We start from the raw sequence: 25,487 nt of genomic DNA, 5'->3' as shown, positions 1-25,487 counted from the left end.
TAAAATTACTTGTAAGTAATTTGAAAATTGTGGCCACACCCTAGTAATACATAATCACTGCCTTAGGCAAACTGTGTAACTGTGTCATGAATAGAGAGCCTTTGACTGTTTCTAAAATGTATCTGTTCTGAGATCTCAATACTAGTTCAGTAGAAATTGTTTTAGCATTTTCAACAGATACCCAAAAATATCTCCTTAAAGGAACACGGGCTTCTCTCATTTTTGCTTTTAATTGTTTGTTTTTTCCTTCTCCAAAGCTAATGAGGTGCTCATACCAAATATTTCCATGCTTTTTGCCACTAGCCCAATCTTCATAGGAAACTAGCCAGATTTTTGCATCTTTTAAAGTACAGCAATATCCAGAGGGCTCACCAATGTGTGAAAACAACGTATTCCCAAATTTCCCCAAGAACATCTGTACAAATGCATTAATGTAAAGACAATTGTGCCCCATTTTAATGAATCTGATGAAAAGCCATTTTATGAATCAGTGCTGGATTACTAAAATAATTCTCAGTTTTTTGATTTTCAAAAATTATACTTTTAATTATAGAATATTGTTAGAATACAGATGTAGATAGACACTAGCATAACTGCGACCAATACCATACGAAAACTGCTCTACATACTTACTTGTTCACTCACTCTCCACAACCATAGAAAAACAGGCACAAAGCGTTCAGGGTATGCGCAGAAGCAGCCAGAGACTTGGGAGCAGAAGACATGCAAAAAGCATTAGCAAAGAGAGTCTGATGCATAAGTTCTACACAAATTTCAACATAGCAAATGGGCAGCAATTGGGAAAAAGAGAGGCAACAGCTGGTGTGGCCCTTGCCCTTTTAACTTCCCAGCTGAAGTTTACATGTATGGAGAGATGGCTGGGGCACTTAAAAGCCTCTTCTTGAGCCACTCACCTCTAAGCCAAAAGCAGCAGCAGCAGGAACAGGTTGCAGGGGGGCAGGAGAGTAGAGAAGGAAAAGGGAGTGATAGATACTTGTGTCATGAGGATGCTGTCTTCTGTGGCCGCTCCAAAGCTGATGCCCATTGTGGCTCACAGAAACAACAGGAGAACTTTTGATATTCATCAAAACCATTAGCAACACTGATACAGGAGAAGACATATTGGAGTTTAGTCATCAAGAACATGTAAGTCATTCAACAATTAAAATATGAATACCCGCAGTCGGCTAGATTTTGTAAAGAACACAAAACATACTCTCTGCCCGAGTTGAGTTTGTTTTTAAGTGGGAGTGGCAACCTAAAGAAACCTCCTTGACGGAGTGGTGTTTCATTTTGTTACTTTCAAGGTTGTGTCACTGCAAACAATGCAGTCCCACACAGTTGAAGGTCCTAATGACTCACTTTCGCATACTTCCCGAGACCACCGGCTCCTTAACACACCAAGTCCCAAAGAGCTATGGCAGAAGTATTTTTAAAATGTTACAACACTCACAATAAAGCACAGTAGAAATAACTTGGGGCACTCTCAAAAATATATATATTCCTTACTCTAGTCCCTTAACACTGCCACCCCCAAATGCCTGGGTAAGCATCAACATCTGGGGTAGTGCTTAATTCCTATGTGGGCTGGGATAAGAACTGACTCTAACAGGCTTAAATTGGGTCAACTCTCATTTTAACCACATGTATCTGTAAACTGAGAGGATGGAAATACATTCCAATCTAGGTTTATTAATTCCTTGTGACTAGGCCAAAGAGAAGATAATTCAGTCTGAGAACAGGACAATCAATCTACCCAGTCATTATCTCCCACAATTGACTGATACACATAAACAAGTGCTTAGTTCTGTACAAAGACAGATCTTACAGGAGAGCATACACTAGAGCACTAGTGTTTAAATTTTTTCTTTAGAAAAAAATGGAAACAAAAGGACATTTCTCACATTGGAATTGTCTGTAGTTTTGTCACATGATCAACATCACCCAAGAACATGCTAATTCTGTGTGAATTGTTTCTGCTACTGAAAAAATTACAGGAATACACGTTTTACTGTACATTACACATGCCCTTATGCAAGCCAAGATAAACACTGGGATGTGGCCCTTATCAAATCCTAGAGTTAGCAGTATAAGGAGAACTGATCTTAAAGGATAGAGGGGGGAAGAACACAGAAAGGACTGGTGGTGTTCCTTGGGGAGGAACTTTGTGTTTCCTTCCCTGAAGTGGTCAATCCCACTTGCTCCTGACACTCCACCATCAGTATGGTCCTACCTTTCCTTGAAGACATTTTCCCTACATGTTTCCTACAGTGATCCCCAAAGAAAATGAATACATTTTGATTAATGGCAATAACAACAGTGGGCATCTCTTACTAAAGTCACCGCCACTGATGAGTCCTTGGTCCCCAAACCTGTGTCTCATTTTTCCTTTAATCTGTATCTTCAGTTAGCTTTTGCAAAGATGCAAGCTTTAATACAGTTAAATTAGAAACAATGTGGAAAAGTTTTGATCATTGCCTTCATCATGCAGAATCTTGCCCTCAGGAAGATGGAAAGATACAAATGTATGAGCAAATCAAGGGAAAAGCCTTTTGAAGGGGAAGATGTGTGTGCCCAACTACTATGGAGAGTGAATAGGTGTGGCAATTCAGGCAGTCTCTGGTTGTCTTTTTCCGAAGCAGCTGTGACCACCCTATTACAGTCCAAAATTTCCCCTAGCATTGTTCTTTGGGCCAAGGATGAGAGAAATAACTTTTAAAGATTTACTCCATATCCAGGCCTGAATATTTACCAGCATTTATCCCCTGGCCTTCAGATTCCCAGTTACTTGTGGGGCTGAATTTGATGAAGTACTTCATTAATATTGAGTGAATAAAAATCATTACTTTGGAGGAGGGGAGAACATTCCCAGAATTGTGGGTCAGAATTACAAATGGCTTATCTTCTTTGATATTTTAAACTGTGGCCCACAAGGAAATTCAGTATGGTAAAAGCAGTTCAGTCTTCAAAGAGCTGTTTGATATCAAATTAAATTGTACCTTCAAATGAATCCTCTCTTGTAATTGTAGGACTTAGTCAGTGTGAACTCTCTTATGTTTAATAAGGGCTGAGCTCCGACTGAAACTCTTCTCACATTCGGTACATTCATAAGGCTTCTCTCCTGTATGAACTCTCTGATGTGTGATGAGGTTGGAGCTCTGAGTGAAACCCTTTCCACACTGTACACACTCATAGGGCTTCTCTCCCGTGTGGGTTCTCTGGTGTTTAATTAAATCTGACCTTTCACCAAAGCTTCGCCAACACTCGTTGCACTCGTAGGGCTTCTCTCCGGTGTGAATCTTCTGGTGTGTGATGAGATGAGAGCTCCTACTGAAGCTTTTCCCACAAGCATTACATTCGTATGGCTTTTCCCCAGTGTGGGTTCTCTGGTGCTGAACCAAGTGTGAGATGCGGCTGAAATTCTCCCCACATTCATTACAGTGGTAGGGCTTTTCTCCTGTGTGGGCTCTGCGATGGCGCACTAGGTCAGAGTTCTGACTGAAATTCTTCCCACACTCATCACACTTGTAGGGCCTCTCCCCTGTGTGGACTCGATAGTGTTTGATGAGATCAGATCTCTCGCTGAAGCCTCGCCCACATTCATTACACTCATAAGGCTTTTCACCCGTGTGGGTCCTCTGGTGCTGAGCTAGGTGAGAGCTCCGACTGAAGCTTTTCCCACATTCTTCACACTCATAAGGCTTTTCCCCACTATGTGTCCTTTGGTGCTGGATTAGGTGAGAGAGCCGGCAGAAACTCTTCCCACACTCGTTACATTTGTGGGGCTTTTCTCCAGTGTGGATTGTCTGGTGCTGAATGAGGTGAGAGCTTCTTCCAAAACTTTTCCCACACTCATTACAGTCATAGGGCCTCTCCCCAGTGTGTGTTCTTTGATGCTGAATAAGGTGTGAGCTTCGACTAAAGCCCTTTCCACATTCGTAACACTTATAGGGTCTGTCTCCAGTGTGGGTTTTCTGATGTCGATTAAGGTCTGAGATCTGACTAAAGGCCTTTCCACAATGAGAGCATATATGATATCGGATGCCTGTGTGGACTTCCTTGTGAACAAGGAGATCAGTAACTTGTTGAAGAGGATAGCTTACCCATTCTTCTGCTGTCAGATCTCCCCACTGTCTTTCTGGTCTATCCCCGCTTTCAAAGCCCTCTTCATTTTCAGCATTTTCCTCAGTATTCCCAACAGGTCTTTCAGAAGCAGTCCCAAATTCTACATCTTCACTAATCTCTTGCTTTGGATTTACCTCATTCTCACTCCTGATCTCAAAATCTGTAATAAAGGATAAAGAATAATGATAATACTCGCAAATACACACACAAAAAATTTATCTACTATGTACCAGGCATTGTGCTAAATTCTTCACCGGAATCACCTCCAACCACCCTGAGTTGGGCATCATGATGATTTCCACTCTATGAATGGTAAATCCAAGACCCAGAGAAGTGAGTTGGACAAGCTCATAGAGTAGTAAATGGTGGAGCCGAGATTCAAATCCAGGTCTGTCTGATAACAGTTTATGCTTTGTACCACTGTTAATGGTTCTTTACGAAAATTGTATATATTCCTGGTGTTTTGAAAGAAAAGAGCCAGAAACAGAAAATATAAGAGTCTCTATATTAGAATCTCTAAAAGCCAAGGGCCTAGATATTTTATGTGTGATTGTGTATGTTCTTAACTTTTCAAGCCTTCATTATTACCATTATCTAATAGTTACTAAGAATCTATTCGGTTAGCATGGAAAAAACAAATTTTTGTCTAGCTATATCAAGTCTTAGTTGATAGGAAAGGTGACTGCCAAACATTACCTGCTACTTTCCAGCGGCCTTTTAATGTGAATAGAGAAGGGAAGGTTGGAAAATGCAAAAACAATGCCTGGCTCAGAACATTCTGAGAGAACATTCTGACATTAACAAAATATAGTCTTCAGAAAATGAAAATACACAACTATTGTCTACAAGAAACTTTAACCGGACGCTGTATTTTCCAATTTGTGTTTCTTAGCATACTCTTCAACAAAGAGGTTACCAGGTATCCTGGGAGAAAAGGGCCTACAGATAAATTCGTTCAGTAAATGTTGCATCCAACAACCTCTTCTTAGAAATTTGCATGCCATTTAACACATTAAAGGTTCTGAAGAGTCTTGGGGCTCCTAGGTGGCTCAGTCAAGCAACTGCCTTCCGCTCAGGTCATGATCTCAGGGTTCTGGGATTGAGACCCGCATCAGGCTCCCTCTGCTTCTCTCTCTGCCCCTCACATCACTTGTTCGCTCTCGCTCTCTCTCAAATAAATAAATAAAATCTTAAAAAAAAAAAAAAAAAAAAGGTTCTAAAGGGTCTGAAGGTAAGGAAACCTTGTAAAAATTATTTAATTCAGTTCCAAACTTAGTTGGGAAAGGAACTTGGTTTTCTATGTGTATGTTTCTTCCATGCTGCCATCCTTTGAACAAGTACCCCTTGAGCTGGACCGTAGCCATTTCAACTCACATTTCTTTAAGATTCTCACTTCTTGGGCAGCCCTGGTGGCTTAGTGGTTTAGCGCCACCTTTGGCCCAGGGTGTGATCCTGGAGACCCGGAATCCGGTCCCACATCGGGTTCCCTGCATGAGGCCTGCTTCTTCCTCTGCCTGTGCCTCTGCCTCTGCCTCTGTCTGTCTGTCTGTGTCTCCATGAATAAATAAACAAAATCTTAAAAAAAAAAAAAAAGATTCTCACTTCTTGCTTTTGTTAGATCGAGTAGAATATTTGGATCAGAGACTGCAATACTTCTAGCTAAATAACTTCATTTCTAGTTGCTTTTCTAAAGGAAAGATCCAAAAATCTTGGAACATCAGGAAGAGCCCAAGTTTAAAAGGAAACCCCTTATAGTTGTTGCCTTTTGTTCTGGAAAAGGCTAGAGAAATATTTCAAAACAACAAAAAAAAAGAATTAGTCCTAATGAGTAGCAGATGACCGAGTAAACCATACATGACTGCTAACTTCTGTCAAGTCTTACCAGGAGATGAAGTGAGTTAAAAGACCGTTCAGCTCAAGGATATACTGTTTATTCTGGTTACACTCAGCACAAAGGATAGCTAAGAGAAGACAGGTTTTCAGACCATCAAAAACAAAAAAATAGCTTCCCTTCCTCATAGAACCTGTGATCTTAGTTCATGGTTCTCCTGGAATAATATTTGACGCACTCAAAATCTATGACTGACTCTGAAACATCTCTAGACAAGTACCTGTTCCAGATAAATAAAGGACCTCAGGCACAGCCAGGGCTCTGAAGCCAAAATAAATACAAAAATGTGGCTTTTGCTCTTCCATTAACCTGGGTGAGAACCCTCCTCATCTTCTAGTAAAAGCACCATTTACAGGGGGCCTTGACATCCTGGCACGCACCATTATGTCAGACCTGTTTGGTCAGTGATCTGTACAAACAGGCTGGAGCATGGTGGATGACTCAGGGCATATGAAATCTGAATGTTTCTAAAATGGGCAGAAACAGTCTTTCTTTTTAGACAGTATGACCTTGGTGTACCTGCACTCAGAGATTTGCCTGAGGACTCAACCCAAGCCAACTGCCAAGCCAACTGCCAATTACATGCTTTAAATATCAAACAACTAGCTTGCAATGAAAGAGTCAAGCCACTTTGTGAGAGTCTTGAAAACGTGGGGATGAAAAAAGAGAGAGAAGAATCCTTACTTACCTAGTGAGACAACATTTCCATAATTCTCCTGCATAACATCCCTGTAAAGGTCCCTTTGTGTAGGGTCCAAAGGTCTCCATTCTTCCCGAGTGAGGTACATGGCCATATCTTCAAACGTCACAGGTGCCTGAAATCACACAATGCTTCCTCATTACTTGGTATCTGGGGGTTAGCACCAGTTTTTCTGCTTGCAATTAGAGACATGGCTAGGATTGTTGAGAAGGCGAAAGGAACGAATTCTGATCTGAAGAGTCGAGAGAAGAAATAAACAGGCAAAGAAGAGACGTGGTAGAAAAGGGAGCCATGTACCTGGTGACTGCTCTGGCGCCCCGACCAGGTAGATAATCCCTGCCCACTGCACAACTTCGTCTTCTAGCGGTACTCTTCTCGGAACACATGCAGCGCCTACGTCACTCCATACCTTTACTCCATCGCTCCATACCTTTACTCACAATGTTATCTTTTTCCCGGAATCTCTTTCTCAGACTAGTGAAATCTTAGGATTCTTTTAAAGGCCCTGTTCCTGTACCAACCGTTCCTCAGTGCCCCCTATCCACCTGCTCCGCTCCACGCCTCCCTCGGGCTCGAGAATTAATCATTCCCGCTTCTTGGTTACCGCACCACGGCACTCTGTTCCTACGACAAATAAAGCCGTTATCACCTTGTATCACGGTTAATCGGATGTGTCTGTCTCCCTACAGACCCGTAAGCAGACGGGGAGGGTCTGTTCCATCCATCTTTTTCGCCTCTCCGGTACTTAAAGGCATACAGCAGGTGTTCAATAAATGCCAATCGGTGGCTACGCTGGCCTGGTACTGAGGTTCCTAGGCGCGGAATACCAAAGCGAGCGAATTACTAATCCCAGGGCATTTCCAACAGGGATCTGCAGAGCAAAGAATCGCCGGGACAAGGCGGGTAAGCAGAGGCAGGGTCCGAGAAGCCACCCCCGGCTTACCTGGGACCCAGCCATGAGCAGGGTGGCTGCCATCTCGGACTCAAGGGTTCGCCTCCCAGAAGAGAGAGCAGGAAAAGCAGCTAGCAGACAGCGCTAGAGGAGGCGAAAAGCAGGGCGTGAGGCACAGAAAACAGGCCCTGCCCACTCCCCAGGGCTGGAGTTCTGGCCGCCAGGCGGGTGGGGAGGGCCCTGGACCCGGGCCGGGTCACTCTCCTCCCTGACCCTGGAGCGCGACCCGCCCTCTGCGTCTCCGCCACCGGAGGGTGGAGGCACCGCCAGAATCTACTAAGACAGCCCCCTGGCTGGGGCCCTCCCGGGCCGGGGTCAAGCCGACGCTGTGTCGGGGAGGAGGCTCTGAGCCCAGCCCACAGAACGCCTCCGCTCTCCCATCTCAAGGCTGGGCCCTTTCCGGCAGCTACCTCGACCAATCAGCGAGCAAAGCTCGCCCGACGCTCTGCCAATTAGATGCCGCAAACTAGGCCCGCCTCTTGTAGCGTGGCTGAGCACCTCCATCACGCCTGCGCGGGCCCGCGTGGCCTGCCGGGACTTGGAGTTCCATTCCGGCGTACAAAGGCCGGTCAGAGGCCAAAAACCGAGGAGGGAAAAGAACAAAAGGGTGAAGAAAGAAGCGCGTCGTCCTAGCCGGGGCGGAGTATCTCCCGCTTTCTTCTCTTGGAGACCGCAGCCCGATTAAGCCAGAGGGGTTGCCCTGCATCTCCTCGCGACCTTAGAAGCTTATCTCGAGCCGGGCCTCAGCTTCGACGTCGGGCCTAATTCAAGCGCTGGCCCGTGTTGGGTTCTTCTGGGACGAGCCCTCATTTGACAGCCGGGCCCCGAGAGGAGAGCGGCAGCCGCCCACTCCCCAGGGGAGACTCGGCGGCCGCGCTGGAACTTTGAGCTCCGCCCACGCACTACGTCTCCCAGCAGCGCCTGCGGCACTCTCACCGGCCACTCGGACTACAACTCCCGGGAGGCCCCGCGCCGCCCGTGCGCTGGCTAAGTGCAGTCCGCGGCCGGCCAGGCGGCGGCCCGGCCCGTCGCTATTAACCCTATAGGGGCTTCCAACCTTGTCCTTCTAAAGAGGGCGCCCCTTGAGGGACCCGGTGAGTTGCGCCCAGCGGAGGGGAAATCAGAAGTGAGGGTGGGGGCTAGGGCGCCTGAGGAGGAGCGAGAAGAGTTGTCCTTATCATCCCTGAGGCTTTGCCTCCCAAAAGGATTTGTGACGCTGTCCTGCACCGACAGGCTCTTGGGCCTCCGAGCGGCCCCTGACCGGCTGAAGGTGGGAAGCCGAGAAGCCGAAAAACCGAGTTGGGAAAAGGACAGACTTACCTCCTGACCCGCGAAGGGTCCACTGGATCGCCGGCTCCAGGATCCGAGAGGCCTCAAACAGATTCCAAATCCGCAGGCAGAGTTCTCTGAGACCCCGGGGTGTTTGGAAAGATTCTGGAGCCCAGTGGCAGATCCCGGGTATCTCAGCCCCGCCGGTAGATCTCAAATCCGCGGACTTGCAGGCGAGGCTCAAAGATCGTAGGCGGATCCCGAAGCCTCGCAGACAGCTCAGGGAAACCGCAGACTCCCCGGCAGATCTCGGAGGCCACAGCAGCTAGCCGAGGCACACCAGCAGCAGCTAAGCTGCATTCAACTGGAGCTCTTCCGAACGGAAGGACTTGCAGCCTTCCCTCTCCCCAGCCAGGATGAGAAAATTAGACAATGGGAGCCGAGCACTGGGGAAAGCAGGCATTCTGCGTGGGGAAGCGCTCTGAGCTCGCTGTAGCCTTGGAGAGGGAAGTGATGGAAAAAGAATATAGCAGCTTATTAGGGACTCCCACCCTCTTCAAGTTATAAATATCCCCAGAACCTTGGCTACGTGCCCAGAAGCCTGTTGTCTCTAACTTTACAGGAGACTTCTCTGCCTGGGCTGGGAAAGGGGCTTTTCTTTTGTTTTGCAGATACATCCACCCACTGAGTGACTTGAATCCCCCCCACCCACCCCCAACATGACTCTAGGCTATGCTTTTATTAGTGAGTGTCCTGTTCCCAGTACCCAGTTATTTATGGTTAAATTACTCAAGTGTCTAAAAAGAACTAGGACCCTACCCAGCCATGGGGCCGACTCTCTCACCCCCACTCCTCTTCTCATCCCCCAGCTGTGAGGCTAGGAATTCTTTAGATAGCTCAGAATCGAACCATCCTACCCCATCTGAAATTTATTTGGGTACCCCCCCCAAAAAAAAGGAAGAAAGAAAAGGGATTTTAGGGGATTCAAGTCCTTGAAAGACAATGTCCATAGTGGGAAGAGCGTGGGGTACTGAGTCAGACAGACCTGAGTTGGAATCCTGGCTGCCTGTCGTTTAGATAGTCATTCACTCTCTCCAGGCCCATTTCCCTTTCTGTAAAACAAGGCAGTCATACCTCAAGCAGTGGTGAGCACTAAGTGAGGTGACATAAAGCACTCCACGCAAAATGAACACTCGGATGATAGCTGTTATTATTATGAATCTTGCTTTTGGTGGCAGGGGAGACTTCCAGAAAGGCCTGTGGATATTTTCACTGGCTCAGAAAAATCAAGGAAGTTGGAGTGGCCCAAGAGTGTGAGAATCTGCTGGTGACCTTCACCTCACATAGTGTTTCTGCTGGAAATCCAGAGGGAATTGGAAGTTGGGGCAGTTTGGTGAATTCAAGCAAATTGGTAGATTGAGCCCAGTAGAGCAGAGGTATTTGAGGCTGCCAGAATCCAGCAAGTCGAGGCCTCACGCTCAGAGAAACTTCTGGGACAAGGAAGGGGGGGTGGGGGTCAGTTCAGACTTTGGCGGAGTAATTGCATGTTTCTAATTGGGCCTAAGGTGAGTTGAGCGCCTGAGCCTCTCAGCCCAGCAGGGCTCCCTTTTCATCCCTTCGCTGACAGATTGCTTTGTAAACTTCCTTAGGCCTCTCTCCCCCCCTTGCTCCAGTGCTTTAATTCCTTCTTTGTCCTCTCACTGTTTCTTTTATTCCTCAGGCCTGCCTGGGGGCAGGACGACTCTCTCTCTCTCTCTCTCTCTCTCTCTCTCAGAGCCCAGCTTGGCTACTGGCCTCTTTCTGTAAGTGCTTTTCTCTCTCTTCACCTGGAACCCTCAAGAGGGTGGAAGAGAAGAGAGGCTGAGAGCAAAGGGAAAGCCCAACTGCATTTGGTACCCTTGGGGAAGAAGGAGAGGAAAGACAGTGGGTGAGGGGCTTCCTGGTGCAGCCTTCAGTGGGACTCTGAGGGTTGGGGGGTCACTGGAGAAGGAGGTGGCTTCCTGCCCCATTGTTCAGGACTTCATTGTTTCTCAGGAATACTTATTGTCTGTGAATTTTCAATAATTAACTTGGAAAGCTGCATGTGTTCCCATCATTCAGCAGACCCCGAGCATCTACTATGTACAGAGGTGGCCGCAGAGCCTCTCATTCATGGAAAGGGGCCAGAAGAACCACTGGGCCAGGGTCTCCAAGTTAGGCTTTGGACATTATCTCCAAATGCGGTTATACATTATGTCAGCTCCACTGACCAATTTGATCAAAGACCCTCCTTCTGTGTCCTTAAGCTTGTTTCTTATTAACAGGCTGCTCTGCCTGTGGAGCACTATAAATTATTATATTTTAACAAGTCCTATAATCCTCTTGTTTTTTTTTTTAATTTTATTTATTTATTTTTTTTTTATGATAGTCACAGAGAGAGGAGAGAGAGAGAGAGGCAGAGACATAGGCAGAGGGAGAAGCAGGCTCCATGCGCCGGGAGCCTGATGTGGGATTCGATCCCGGGTCTCCAGGATCGCGCCCTGGGCCAAAGGCAGGTGCCAAACCACTGTGCCACCCAGGGATCCCCCTATAATCCTCTTGTAAGCAGCACAATTACGGTGTGATTTTTTTTATTAGAAGCATTAATTTATTAAATATGGAAAAACGTGCCTCAATATTTATTTGTGAACTTGTCTTGCCATCTCTTCATTTCCAAATATACTAGGAACATCAAAAAAAAAAAAAAAATCAAAGCGGCCCGGGCTTCTCTTGATCCCTGCTCAGTGCAGAGATGAAGCGTCATCCCGGCACAAGGAGCTGGGGACATGGGGGACACACCAACTCGTTGCAGTCCAAGCGCAGTAGTATATGATGAGCAAGTCTGTGCAGAGCAGGGGGCGGACCATAGCAGAGGGTAGGGGAGGAGGCTTCACAGAGGAGGTGACATCTGAGCTGGCTTGCAGAGACCGTAGGAGTCTTGGAGGTGGAGAATGAGGGGAGGGAAAGCATTCCAGGCTTCCAGAACAGCATGTGCGAAGTCAGGGAGGCGTGAAAGGACAGAGCTTGTTCCAAGATGGCCAGGATTGTGCATGGCTAGAAGGAAGAGTGTGGGGGTGGATGGCAGGGAGAGGAGGCCGAGCAGGGACAGTCTCTTACATCTCCTTGCCTGCCTTTCTCAGCCTTTGGCCGTGGATCAGCAGAGCTGGTGATGAAGTACAGATGGGGAGCGGCCTGGGGGCTGGCGGGGGTGAGAAGAGCAGATTGACTCTGCAGGAGGAGGGGGAGTGGAGAGGACTGGGAAGTTCTTTAGGAGCTCATGAATTTCAGCTGGTTTTCTCCCAAGAGGATCAACATTTTCCAAAAATGTAAACAATTGCATTAAAAACATAAACTTATTATGAGTTAGCCTACCTAAAGGCATTCGGATAGGCCCGTCCGTATTCACCAAACATGCTTACTGTGTCTTACTTCTGTACCACGCACTGCTGGGGAGATAGGACACGACCCGTCACAAGGACCTCGGGGCTGCTGTGAGGACTAAAAGTGAGAATGGTGGCAAAACACCAGCATAGGGCACCATCATTGTTACAATGAGGAAAGTAAAACACATCACAGACGCTCTGTGAGATGAAGCCATATTTCAAAGTGGTTTAGAGCATGAACAGGGGCCTGGGTTCAAGGCCAGATTCTGTCTCTTAGAAGCAAATTACTCTCTGAACTTTGGTATCCTCAGTTTGTGAAAAGAGTATGATAATGCGGGGCACCTGGGTGGCTCAGTTGGTTAAGTGTCTGAGTTTGGCTCAGGTCATGATCTCAGCATGCTTCTCCCTCCCTCTCTGTCCCTCCCCCTGCTTGTGCTCACTCGTGTGCAACCCACACACTCTCTCAAATAAATAAAAAAATCTTTTAAAAAAGAGTATAATAATACAATTCATAGAGACAGAAAGCAGAATAGTGTCTGCCTAGGGCTTGGGGAGGAGGGAATGCAGAATTGCTTAATAGGTATAGAGGTTCAGTTTTGCAAGATGAAAATGTTTTGGAGATTGGCTACACAATGATGTGAATGTACTTAACACTACTGAACTGTGTATATATTTAAAATGGTTAAGATCGGTGTTCACTTTCTCAGCCCAAATACTGAAATTGGAACAATATACAGAAGATTAACATGCCCCCTGGGCAAGGATGACATGTGTATCCGTGAAGCATTCCATTAAAAAAAGGTTAAAATCCTAAGTTTTATGTCATGTATATGTTATCACTATTTTCAAAAGGGGCACCCGGGGGTGCCTGGGTGCTCAATTATGTGTCTGACTCCTGATTTCAGCTCAAGTCATGATCTCAGGGTCATGGGATCACCCCTGCGTGGGGCTCCAGGCTCAGCGTGGAGTCTGCTTCAGATTTTCTCTCTCCTTCTTCTTCTGCCCCTCCCCCTATGTCTCTCTCTCTTTCTCTCTCTAAAAGTAGATAATAATATCTTTTTTTTAAAAAAATGGGGGCACCTGGTTGACTCAGTCAATAGAACTTGTGACTCAATCTCAGGGTTGTGAGTTCGAGATGTTGGGTGTAGAGATTAACTTAAAAATAAAATCTTTGAGGGGAATCCCTGGGTGGCTCAGCAGTTTGGCGCCTGCCTTTGGCCCGGGGCGTGATCCTGGAGTCCCAGGATCGAGTCCTGTGTTGGGTTCCCTGCATGGAGCCTGCTTCTCCCTCTGTCTGTTTCTCTCTCTCTGTCTCTAATAAATGAATAAAATCTTAAAAAAATAAAATAAAATCTTTGAAAAACAACACAAAAGAGTATAAGAATAGTAACCAAGTTAGTAGGGTGTGAGAGTTAGTGGGGACGATATAAAGCAAGTGCCTATACCCACAGTAATGGCAATCGATAACATTTACTAATCAAGTACTTTGTATCAGGTATGATTGTAATGAATCCTCACACCCCTTTGAGCCAGGTGTGATTATTACCACTATTCTACAGATGAAAACCAGAGATAGAGAAGTTACATCATGTGCCCAAGACCTGGCTAATAAATGCTCAATAATTAATAGGTGTCATTGATACTGTGATACAAAGAAATCCTTGTCATCATCATGGTAGAATGCAGTGTAATTAGGAAAGTGTTACAGCACTGTGGGAGTTCTGAGAATATCTCTTGTGGCCAGGGGATTAGAGAAGACTTCACAGAAGATGTGCATCTGGGGAAGGAGGCAGGCAGAGGGGTGAACTAGGTAAAGAGGATTAAGAGGTACAAACTTCAATTATAAAATAAATAAGTTGGGACCCCTGGGTGGCTCAGTGGTTGAGTGTCTGCCTTTGGCTCAGGGCATGGTCCTGGAGTCCTGGGATCGAGTCCCGCATCCGGCTCCCCTTGGGGAGCCTGCTTCTCCCTCTGCCTATGTCTCTGCCTCTCTCTCTGTGTGTCTCATGAATAAATAAACAAAATCGTTTAAAATAAATAAGTCATGGAGACAAAAAGCACAGCATAGGGAATATAGTCAATAATATCGTAATAATGTTGTACAGTGACAAATGGTGACTATACTTCCTGTGGTGAGCACTGGGTAATGTATAATAGAATTGTTAAATCACTATGCTGTACAGCTGAAACTAAGAATGTACGTCGACTATACTTCAATTAAAAAAACTAAGACACACACCTGAGGTGAGGCTTGAATGGGTGAGATTAGGACCGGGTGGGGGCGGGGATCCCTGGGTGGCGCAGCGGTTTGGCGCCTGCCTTTGGCCCAGGGCACGATCCTGGGGACCCGGGATCGAATCCCACGTCGGGCTCCCGGTGAATGGAGCCTGCTTCTCTCTCTGCCTGTGTCTCTGGCTCTGTCTCTCCTTCTATCTCTCAAGAATAATAAAAAAAAAAAAAAAAAAAAAAAAAAAAGGACCGGGTGGGGGAGGGGGATCAGAATAGGCAGTCACAGTTGCGAAGGTCCATCAGGGTTTCGAGGACAGGGCAACTAGCTCCCATAGGCTGGAACAAAGGGACAGCAGAGGTGGTAGATAAGCCACCTGATATAGGAGAGGAGGTTTGAAAGTCAAACCAAGGAGTTTGAGGTTTGCCTGCTGGAGGAAATCCAGCGGAGAAGACTGGGGGAATGATGCTCAGGGCCTCACAGGGCAGATGAAGGTAAGATAGGGATGCTTGGAGCTGGGAGGCCAGTAGGAGATCTTTGCATCAGTGCAGGAACAAAGAAACCCCAAATGAATATTGCTAGTGTTGAGCAGGGTTGTACGAGGGAGGGACATAGAATCCGTAACAGAGAGAAGAGGGCAAGGGGAGGGTCAGAGATGGTTCTAGGTAGCCAAATATACAAGACGGAAGAGGGCACTTAAGAAAGAGATGTGAGTTTAGTTTCAGATTAAGTGTATTGAGAGGGCCAGTGTGTTAAGAGGAGAAATCCAGGGATCCCTGGGTGGCTCAGCGGTTTAGCGCCTGCCTTCTGCCCAGTCCCACGTCGGGCTCCCTGCGGGGAGCCTGCTTCTCCCTCTGCATGTGTCTCTGCCTCTCTCTCTCTCTGTCTCTCATGAATAAATAAATAAAATTTAAAAAAAAAAAAAGAAGAGAAATCCAGATAGACATTTGGTGATGGAAGACTTAAGCCCAAGGAATCTCAGCGGTAAAGACAGAGATTTGGGAGTCTGGAAGAACCTATTAGGAAAGACTTCTCATGCAATATGGTCTTACAGGTTCCTGTAACCTTTAGAAAGTATCTTCTAAGTTGGTCATCAGAATTGAACGTACTTTGTTTTCAAGGTCCCTTGGCCATGATGTTGCAGGTGAGAAGGTCTCTCCTCCAACCACAGCATGGCCTCTCTGTTTTACCTTCCCTGACCTTGTCTTTTTCCTCCTGGAAGGTAGCAATCTCTCCTCCCCTGGGAAGCCTTCCTGGTGGCAGAAGTTCATGCTAACTGCCTTGCAGTTTGTCCCCTCTGTGTCTTCGACATGAAGGAGGAGAGGGGGTTAAATCATGAATCTCAGCCAACAGGCTGTATGCAAGGACTGTGTGACAAGAAAGAGCACCACATGGCCAGGGTGGCTGGAGCACCCAGGATGGGGGCAGGGCTGAGGAGCCAGCCCTGCAGGGCCTGTGGACCCTGCCAGATGCAGTGGGGGAGAATGGAAGAAGGCCTGAAAGGCAGGGTGGTGGCGTAGGGGACTGAAACACGATCAGACTTGCAATTTTGAAAAGCCTATCCCGGCCAGCACAGGAGCGAGCATGAACTGGAGCGGGTCCAGCGGGGACACAGGAAGACCAGTTAGGAGGATACTGACGAACACAGTCTGAGGCCTATTCATGCTTTTCTGTGTCCTTTTGTGAACGTAGATGTGTATTGTACTGTATAGATGTGCGGCTCTTGTGCTGCTTAATCTGACTCATCTCCTTTGTAAACAGTAAGGTTATTGAGGGTGGAGATTCAGTGTTTGTATTTTTTCCTGTGCTGTAACTCCCCATGATACCAGGAGCACAATGGGTATTGAGACTGTGACTACTCAAAGTCACCCCCAACGGCGCCACCTTAAACAGCCCCAAGTAACATTTATCAACACAGTTATAATTGGTGATTGTTGCTTTGGGTTTCTAGACATTTGGATGGAGGATTCGATCATGCAAAAGAAAAATCTGGGTATCTAAGCCCTTACTACTTAAAGTGTGGTCTGTGGACCAGCAGCATCAGCATCACCTGGGAGCTTGTAAAAAATAAAAGAATATCAAAAAAATTTAAAAAATAAATAAATAAAAGTTACGGGGCACCTGGGTGGCTCAGGGGTTGAGCATCTGCCTTTAGCCCTGGGAGTGATCCTGGAGACCTGGGATCGAGTCCCACGTCAGGCTACCTGCATGGAGCCTGGTTCTCCCTCTGCCTGGTGTCTCTGCCTCTCTGTGGTTCTCATGAATAAATAAATAAAAATCTTTTTAAAATAAAAAACAAAATTAAAAAAAAATGGGGAGGGGGTTTGCGCCTGGGTTGCTCAGTCAGTTAAGCATCTGGCTCTTGATTTCCACTCAGGTCATGGTCTCAGAGTCATTAGATCGAGCCCCAACTCACAAGTTCTGGGTTGGGCATGGAGTCTGCTTGAGATTCTCTCTCTCTTCCTCTCCCTCTGCCCACCCCACCGCTCCCTGCCGGTGTGCAGATTTTCTCTCTCTCTCTCTCTCTCTCAAAAAATAAATAAATAAATAAAAGTTAAAAAAAAAAAAAAAGGAAAGAAGAAAGAAAAGAAAAATCTTAGCATTCCCCACCCCTGGGGCCGAAACCCACTGATGCAGAATCTGCATTTTAACACGATCCCCAGGGGATTCTGGCCCCTACTGAAGTTTAGGAAGCACCTGGCTGTGTTAGCAGGAGGGCTCCACACTCCTGTGAGTAATATTTGGACCTCAGGCATGGTGTTTATCACATCCTGTTCCCTGTGGAAGACTGCTTAGGGTTTCTTTCCCTGCCAGCCCAGGAATTCCTGGAAGGTAGGGGCTGAGCACTGTGTACGGCTCCAGAGCTTTCAGAGCATCGAGCACAATGACAGGAAGCAGAAGGCCAGGGTTTTGGTCCTGGTTCTGCCATTTATAAGTTCTGTGTATTTCGTCTTTTGTGAGATTTTTTTCGTCCTTCTCATCGACCCACCCCAAACCCGATTATTGTAAAGCTGAAGATGGTGGCAAATTTCTAGGCACAGTTTCCTTACAGGTTTCACCTGGAGGAGGAGGTGCTTGATGGGTAGAAGGAGGAGGGCAATGTTCAATTCCAGAGTGGATGATGCTGGGGCATATAAGGAACTTGAGCGGAAGTCACTCCCAACAGCTGCCCTAAGAGTGAACCCAGGAGTACGAGAACCAGGGGCCTCGGCACCATCACCCTGTGACATAGGCACTCATGCCACTCCTGTATTTACAGGTAAGAAAGTGGCCCAGAGAGGTTAAGTGACTTCCCCAAGCTCCCAGGAGCTCATGGACTCCTGCACTTAGGCCATTTAGGAAATACAGAGTCCAGAAGGCTCAGCCTGGGGTTGTCAAAAGGCAAGGGACACTCAGAGACTGAGACCCAGGACATGCCCACTGACCCACTCCCAACCATTTTCCAGAAGGTTCCAGATTTTCCTAAAGCTTATCAGCTTAAAAAGCAAGCCAGTGTCATTGCAGGAAGAGCACAAGGTCCCTTATGCCCTGCAGACTTTCTCTGAAGCTCAGGCCACAGATAGAGCTATGAAGGGTGCATCACCAGGGCCTGGGCAGGTTCTGAGCCTCAGGCTTGGGCATAGCTGTACCCTTCAGTCAGAAAGCTGGAGCCAAAGATGATCTGCTCCCTGCCTGAGGGACCAGGTCTGGAGTCCTCCAAGGCCCTCGAAGTCAGCTCTGACCAGGGGAGTAGCAGAGAGTCTGGGAAGAGATCTTTCTATATGGCATGGGAGTCCCATCTGCCTATGCCAAGCTCTGTGCCAGTTGCTCCACACGTGTGACTCTGGGGTGGGATGGGGTAAGATTTGTTTCCGACTGGTATTTTTCAATTCAGAAAAAGTTGAGAGGTTGGGATGTGAGGGAAGGGACTCCAAGCAAGGGACTGCCAGCCCACAGCCCCAGACATGATACCTCAGCCATGAGGCTCTGAAGTCTCTGAGTTTCTGCAAGAGGTCTATCGACACAGACTCTTAGCTTTGAACCCCCGTTAGGCTCCCCCATTAGCGAATGAATATTAATAACTGATTATTAATTTGCAAAAGAATTCTCCTTCTGATCCCTAAGACCCCAGTCAGAGTTCAGCATTTTTCTTCATCTTAATTTTTATTTTTTTCTCCAGCTACAATGGCTTAGTGCGTTCTCTTTGTTCTTCCTCACCTTGTTCACTGAAATCCTGGCTGGCGGTTCTATCAGCAGAACTACAAAACCAAAAAGGCAATACAATTTTAGAGCTCTCCCTGTGTCGCCCAAGGAAGCCAGGGGGAGGGGGAAGGGACGCAAAAAAGAAGGTAGTGTCTGGAGCCACGGAAACCAGAGTCCAAATCCCAGATCTGCCCTTACTAGCTGTGTGGCCTTGAGCAAATCACTCATCTGTGAAATGGGATCATAATGCCGGCCAATGTAAGAAGCTAACAGGTAATAAATCATAGGAAATGTGATGCATGTAGTGGGCATTTAATTCATGGTCAAAAATGTCATGTGATTATTACTAATCAGTTGGTTAAACTTTAGGCCTCCCATGCGGCAATGGATACTTCCTGAAAATGTTATCAGAAGTCATGTATCTGCCATCTCTAGTGGACCCTGCCTCTCCAACTACTGGGAATGATGGAGGAGGAGCTGGGTTCAGAGTATGCACAATGTCTTTTTCCTAACAGTAATAATCACAAGAGCTACCATTTATCGAGCACTTACTCTTGGCTGAGTAATATTACATCCTTGTGATCACCATATATCACTCCCATTTTCACAGGTAAAGAAGCAGTTCAGACAGGTTAAGTGACTTGCCCAAACTCCCATAATACTAGTAGGTAACAAACTCAGAACAATAAGGATGGTGGTTCCTACATGCCAGCACATATGTGCTCAGGGATTTTTCTTTTCTTTTCTTCTTTTTTTTTTTTTTTTTTTGGTATGGTCATACAGGTTGTGCACTGCACAAGAGAGCATGGCCACAAGTTGAGGGTGAAACTTAGCTCCTGCCGTGTTTGCCTCGCTCTGTGGCCTGGTGCAAGGCTATGTCTACTTGGAGGCAGGAAGACCTTTTTTATTTGATCTAACAAAGATAACATATGAGCTAACAGGTGCCCTGTTGATGCTTTATTTATATTACTTTCCCTAATTCCTCAAAACAGCCCTGTAGACTAGATATTAATACCCTCATTTTCTAGGTGAGAAAATTCAGGTCTGGAGAGTTCAGGTCACTTAGCAAAGTCACTTTGTAAGTGATAAAGCTAGAATCTGAACCCGATGCCAAAGCTGATGCTCTAAACCACTGGGCCACTAACCTGGCCCCATCCCTAAGTGCTCTATAGGCAAATAAAGGAAAAATACACAATCACCTGACTTTTACCTTAACAAACACAGCAGTTCTAATGAAGCCTCAGGGCCATGAAGGCCCTTAGTAAGGTTGCAGAAAACTCAACCCATCGGGAATTTGGAGTATTGTCTTTCAGCGCTCCAAACTGTGTGGCTTTATGCTCACTAAATATTTTTCAGTAGCTCAATTTCCTCGCCTGAAAGTGAGAGTAATATTGTAAGGAACGCTCCTCATAGTTGTTGGCAAAGTGTGTGCGTGTGTAACAACCTGCACATCGACCATGGGAGGAAGAAGGCATTTTCATCGCCCTTCTGCTCAGGGAGGTGAGTGACACGCTCAGAGCCACACAACGAGTAGGGTAGAGTGGAACCTAAGACCAGAGTCCCCAACGACTCCCAGTCAGTCTGGGGCTCCTGGCTAAGTGCCTCAGAGCTTCTGGAGCACCTGCAGCCTGGTGCTCAGGTGGCCCAGACATCACGCAGTGCGTGTGCGACAGGAAACTGACATTGATCACATAATCGCATTGAGTTTTTTTTTTTTCAGAAGACGGGGCAGGAAGGAGCACTCTGCGAGGAGTCTTTGTTTGGCTCCCACGCCTGAAAACAAAACCTCTGCCTTTGCAGGGGCTGGGACAGCCCAGATTATAGTCTTGGGTAATGTAGGCCTTTTCCGGAGCTGTCTTACGAAGGGAGGATGACCTAGGAGCATTTGGTGTCAATGTCCCCTGACAGGGCTCAGCCTTCCTCTCATCCCCAGCTGTGGCAGGGTTCAAAGGAAATCCCATCTGTGAAAGCACTCTGCAAAGAGGTGCGGTCCAAATGCAGAGTGCTGTTGTTTTTCCTCCCCTCTGTGGATCTCAGGAGGCTGACTGCATCTGTGCTCAGATGACAGACTTGCCCATCCTGTGATAAAATGTGGGCTGCTGCTCCCACCCCCGCTGGGTGCCTTCCAAAACAAAAACATGCACATGCACTCTCTCCCCGCCTCCCCAACAACCACCCGCCACTATCTCCAGCTCTGCAGACCCACTCTGCACAGGCTGGTGAGCCCCCCTTCTTGGCTGTGGGTATAGTACTCCTTATGTGGGGCAGCAGCTGTGGATGACAGGGGAGGGAGAAAGTTAGAGACATACAGACCTTCCAGCGATTGCCACATTCATTGCATAAGACAAAGGTAGTCATGGGCTCATCAGCACTGCGTGTCTGCACCTGAGAGAGAGAGACAGAGAGAGAGCTGGACCACTCAGGAATTCACCCCATGCTCTAGGACCTGCCATAGCTCCCATTGTCTGTAGCAGTAGGTCCAAATCCCAGAGCTTGGCACCATTATTCTTGCCCTACTCCGGCCGTTCCTTTATCACTGAGAACTCCAAAGCGTAATACTCCCCTCCCGGACAGGGCCATCAGCTCACCTCCTGTACCTCACTGGCTCAACAAGCCCTCTGCACTTTCACTTTTGTTCTTTATCCTTCCAAACCCATCTCTCTTCTCTTGCCTCAAGGCTCATCTCCTACAGGAATTATTTTCTGACTCATCTCTCAACACACCCTATCATCTATGCCTCACTGATCAGAACTTCAGGGAGCTGGAAGCAGCCTTAAAGATCATCTAGTTCTTTCCTTTATTTAGTTACTTGATTTTTTTTTTTTTAGTTACTTGCTTATTTATTTAAGTAGGCTCCACGCCCAGCATGGAGCCCAATGCAGAGCTCAAACTCACGACCCTGAGATCAAGAGTAGGGACATTTAATTGACTGAACCACCCAGGTGCCCTTCCCTAATTCCTTATGTTAGAGGCACAAGACTTGAGCCCCAAGACTTGAGGCCCAGAGAGGAAAAGCAGTTTGAAGATCACTGGACCACCGGGACTGTTTCATGTCACGTTTCCTAGTTCCTCACGCCCTCAACCGAACCAGACAGATGCAGGAGTCGCGATTCCCACAGCAAATCCTTTGGATTTGCAGATTTAACAATGACAGTCCTGATTTTCTACAGCCAACCCTGGATGACCACGATATGTTACTTTGCAGACACTCAGCTCTGAATGGGATGTGTGCCGGGAGTCCGTCCCCCGGGCCCTGAGCGAGCCCAGCAGCGGGCCAGGAGGCCACAGCTTAGCGCAGCCGCCTTACTGGAGAATGGTAACACCCGAGGGAGGATAACCCTGGGGTTTCTCTGTGCAGAGAAAACTTGGCTAATGGGCGGTTTACTTCTGGGGGGAGACGATGCACAGAAAGCTCATCGCTGCACATGGAAGTGCTTGGAAGAAAGCAGGAGGCTGCACCAACATCTCTGAATCCCTGAGGGGAATTCTTTGAGACGCTCCTCCAGAATGGCAAGGCTGGCTATATTTCTGCTGCAGCCACAGATTCCCGCGGGCAAGGTGCTCTCGATAAATCTTGCTTGCCCCGCAGATGGAAGAACGAATAGAGTTCTAGAATGACCAGGTATAAATTAGAATCCAAGCATAGTGGTGCCCCAAGAACATAATATGTACAACCCAGAAACAGAAGGTGGTTCTTGGGGTTTGAGTCTTTCAGAGAAGGGACCTCCATAGCCTTCTGCGACTACCTGTGCTGGGACAGTGGTCCTCAGCCTGAATACCTGGGGCTAAATGCCTTCAGCTTGGCTGCCACATTGGTTGTACTGCAGGCAGGGAAAAAAGTCTCGATCTGGGTTTGTTACTACCTCTGCCATTTATGATGGTCTTGGCCATCTTGGACAAAGCTGCATACCTTGACCCTGTCTGGGCCTCAGTTTCCCTGTGCATAAAATGAGGGAGCTAGTTTACTATGGCTAAGTCTCTTTCTGAGCATCTGTGACTCTACAGAAGTCCGTGACGGTCCTATTCTTGCTACAGGTCAGACTAGAGAATGCTGGCTATGTCTCATAGACACAAGCCTGGGTGATCTTACATGCAGGAGAACATTTTCTAGAAGCCACAGGTGCATCATGGTGGTGGACTAAGACCTGCCCTTCTCTCTGCAGTCCGGAGGTTTAGCCCTTTCTCCCCCAGGCTCCCTGCTAGGCTGCCCCTGGTTCTCCACCTCCGACACCCCCATTGCCCCCTCTCCCGCACCTGGTTATAGGTACAGTTCTTCTTCTTGCATTTGCTGCACTGGAAAAGGTCAGTGGTGGTGCCGCCTGTCTTGGCCATCTGATGCTCACGGATAGCTTCCTGGGTCATGGCATTCCTCAGTTCCCTCAGCTCATCACTGGCCATTTCCTGGAGAGAAATGAGTCTGCCCCTTCAGGGCTAGAAAGTCCCAGGGACCCTGTGCCCCCCACCCCCCGGCTTCTAGAGAGCCTGAACGGAGGAGAGGGGAACATGCTGGATTGAGTACAAGGAGCTGGAGGGAGGCCTGGACTTCTGGCCTTGCCCCAGCTGGGAAAGGGCTATTATACCCAGACTCTCCATCCTGCTTTGGGTGAAAGGGCAAGCCTGTAGGCTGACAGGGCCAAGAGCAGGAGGGCACGTGTGGGAGAGCAGAAGGCAAATAGCTTCTGCCCCAGAGTCAATATCTTGTGTACATTTCCCCAGATCCGGTGCTCACCCTGCCTGCCAAGACCTTGGGTACCTGCTTGAACCTTCCTGCATGAGCTGTCTGGGCCGTGACCCCCTGATCTATGATGTTCCCCTTATCCATCCGGTCTGGACTTGGCCCAGTGCCTGTCCAAACTGTGATGACTGCCCAGTCTATTCTGACTGCTGGGAACCTTGACCTCAACACTCCATGACTTAAAAACAAAACAAAACAAAACACTCCATGACTTGCTGCAGCCACCTTGACCCAAGCAGGACCGGAAGCTCCTGGGTTCACACAGCTAACTGCTCACCTGCATCACAGAACATCTTTTTCTTTAAGCTCCTATAGAACAGAACGTCCTGTCTCCCATCAGCTCACCGCAGACACTCAGCATTTGCATTATCCAGGTCCTACCTTTATCCATCTCCCTGGGCATTTGACTCCCCTTAAGCCTCTGCCAGAGGACAGCAGAGAAGGGAACACAAACTGGAGAGAGCTCTAGGCAAGGTTGGTTTGGGGGAGGGAGGATGGCCAGAGCTAATGTTAAAATGAGGACTTGGTGCTGGCTAAACATTTCCATTGTTGCTATCTCTCCCCACTCCTTCAACCATGGAAAACAGAGTTGGCACAAAGATCAAGTGATTGTAGCATGCTGACCACTGCATTATAACCACTTGGGCCTCCTGATGAAATGCAGAGTCCTCTGAATCCAAAATCCTAAGGGCATCCCCGGGAATTTTACTAGTCTGCCTTCAAGTTATTTTGGTGCACCCAAATGGTTAAGTACGACTATATTAAGTTCAAGGACTAGGTCCTAACCACTGGCAGGGGTATACAGAAAAACAAGCCAATCCAGGGTCATATAAGCAAAAAGCAACTAACTTTAATTTGGGGAGACTTCCAGGGCATAATGCATTCATTCATTCAAAATGTATTGGAGGGATCCCTGGGTGGCGCAGCGGTTTGGCGCCTGCCTTTGGCCCAGGGCGCGATCCTGGAGACCCGGGATCGAATCCCACGTCGGGCTCCCGGTGCATGGAGCCTGCTTCTCCCTCTGCCTGTGTCTCTGCCTCTCTCTCTCTCTCTCTCTGTATGACTATCAAAAATAAATAATTTAAAAAAAACAAAAAAAAAAACCAAAAATGTATTGGATATCAATTTACTGAATGCTTTTAACCGCATTTTTGTGCTGGTGAATGGGGCCTTGGCCTTCGGGGTGCCTGGTTTGTAGCATTCACCAATTTCCATGGTGTAAATGCTCCTACAACGGCCAATTTCAAGCTACTAATGTCATGTAATCGAATGCAGAGCTGGAAATAGCTACACGGAATCACCTCTCTTGAGCTCTAGGCACTGACTCCCTCTGACGGCTGCTTCTGAGCCCTGAGGATTCAGATAGGAAGATTTGTTTCCTGTCCCCAGGTCATGTTAGTCTGGTAGAGTGGCCAAGTATTTAGACAGGATTGCGAGATAGCGAGATAGCGTGAGATGTACTTAGAGCGGAAGAATACAAAGTACAGGGGGAAGCCCAGAGTAGGATGGCCAGCTGCTTGGGGGCAGGGGACGCTCATTAAAGAAGTTGATGCCTTAACCAGTCTCGAAAGATAAGCAGGAGTTCCCAAGACAGACAGGATTCTAGAGACAGAGAAGAGTAGACACAAAAGATCAGACAAGAATAACAGGTCTTTGGGGAAGGACGTTTGGGGTGTGTTCAAGATGAGAAGTGTGGGAGATGGGGCTGGGCGTCAGACTGTGGAGAGGGGGTCTTGTGTGCCAGCTAAGAAACAGAGAACAGAAAGACACCTACTCACCAATCCATTTACCTGTCTCTGCCTGGCCTCATCGGGGAGGAGGCAGTGTCAAAGCCACATGGAATAAATAGAGTACTACAGTGTAGTATAGGACTATAATAAGGACGGAAAGGAGGATGAGAATGGAGTGGGAGAGGACACTGGTCCTCATGTGTTTACATCTTTAGAGGAGGGGAGCACTAAAGGTGAACCCGATGAGTATATGTTGCACGGCTTTGACGTGCCAG

At 47.4% G+C, this 25,487-nt stretch overlaps 2 protein-coding genes and 1 non-coding gene across 11 annotated transcripts in view; 1 reads left to right on the top strand and 2 right to left on the bottom strand.

The window, feature by feature from the left end:
- Nucleotides 1–211: 211 nt before the first annotated feature.
- On the bottom strand, nucleotides 212–10,208 carry ZNF436 (zinc finger protein 436). Of its 9 annotated transcripts, none has more exons than XM_041766636.1 (5): nucleotides 10,072–10,208; nucleotides 8,989–9,434; nucleotides 7,660–7,752; nucleotides 6,705–6,831; nucleotides 212–4,285 (listed from the first exon to the last, which is right to left on the bottom strand). In XM_041766636.1, exons 3-5 carry the CDS (start codon nucleotides 7,690–7,692, stop codon nucleotides 3,033–3,035), a joined length of 1,413 nt encoding a protein of 470 aa, XP_041622570.1. In that variant the 5' UTR covers nucleotides 7,693–7,752; nucleotides 8,989–9,434; nucleotides 10,072–10,208; the 3' UTR covers nucleotides 212–3,032. The 9 variants fall into 9 exon arrangements, with proteins under 9 accessions (XP_041622570.1, XP_041622577.1, XP_041622576.1 ...); XM_041766643.1 differs by lacking the exon at nucleotides 10,072–10,208 and adding an exon at nucleotides 7,014–7,528 and having other exon boundaries at nucleotides 8,989–9,463; XM_041766642.1 differs by lacking the exon at nucleotides 10,072–10,208 and adding an exon at nucleotides 7,366–7,528 and having other exon boundaries at nucleotides 8,989–9,463.
- A 2,821-nt stretch (nucleotides 10,209–13,029) lies between these two features.
- LOC121498314 lies at nucleotides 13,030–13,136 on the top strand. The gene has a single exon (XR_005989708.1). It is a non-coding gene; the product is annotated as a U6 spliceosomal RNA (small nuclear RNA).
- A 5,553-nt stretch (nucleotides 13,137–18,689) lies between these two features.
- The window catches only part of TCEA3 (transcription elongation factor A3), a 41,210-nt gene continuing 34,412 nt past the window's right edge, over nucleotides 18,690–25,487 (bottom strand). The window contains exons 9-11 of the mRNA XM_041767131.1: nucleotides 23,002–23,148; nucleotides 21,061–21,132; nucleotides 18,690–18,803 (exon numbers count right to left, since the gene is read on the bottom strand). Of these exons, the coding sequence (XP_041623065.1) occupies nucleotides 18,795–18,803; nucleotides 21,061–21,132; nucleotides 23,002–23,148 (228 nt within the window). The 3' untranslated portion in view covers nucleotides 18,690–18,794. The remainder of the gene's footprint in view (nucleotides 18,804–21,060; nucleotides 21,133–23,001; nucleotides 23,149–25,487) is intronic.

Source organism: Vulpes lagopus, chromosome 8, assembly GCF_018345385.1.
Source record: "Vulpes lagopus strain Blue_001 chromosome 8, ASM1834538v1, whole genome shotgun sequence".
Classification (NCBI taxonomy): domain Eukaryota; kingdom Metazoa; phylum Chordata; class Mammalia; order Carnivora; family Canidae; genus Vulpes; species Vulpes lagopus.
The sequence above is the reverse complement of the archived record's forward strand: the minus strand, read 5'-3'. Positions and strand labels throughout refer to the sequence as shown.

Excerpts from the sequence above, each read along its gene's own strand:
- ZNF436 (XM_041766636.1), bottom strand. The coding sequence starts at position 7,692 with ATGGCAGCCACCCTGCTCATGGCTGGGTCCCAG. Across the intron at positions 6,832-7,659 it reads TGCTCATGGCTGGGTCCCAG|GCACCTGTGACGTTTGAAGA; the intron begins GTAAGCCGGGGG and ends GTGTGATTTCAG. Across the intron at positions 4,286-6,704 it reads TGGAAATGTTGTCTCACTAG|ATTTTGAGATCAGGAGTGAG; the intron begins GTAAGTAAGGAT and ends CCTTTATTACAG.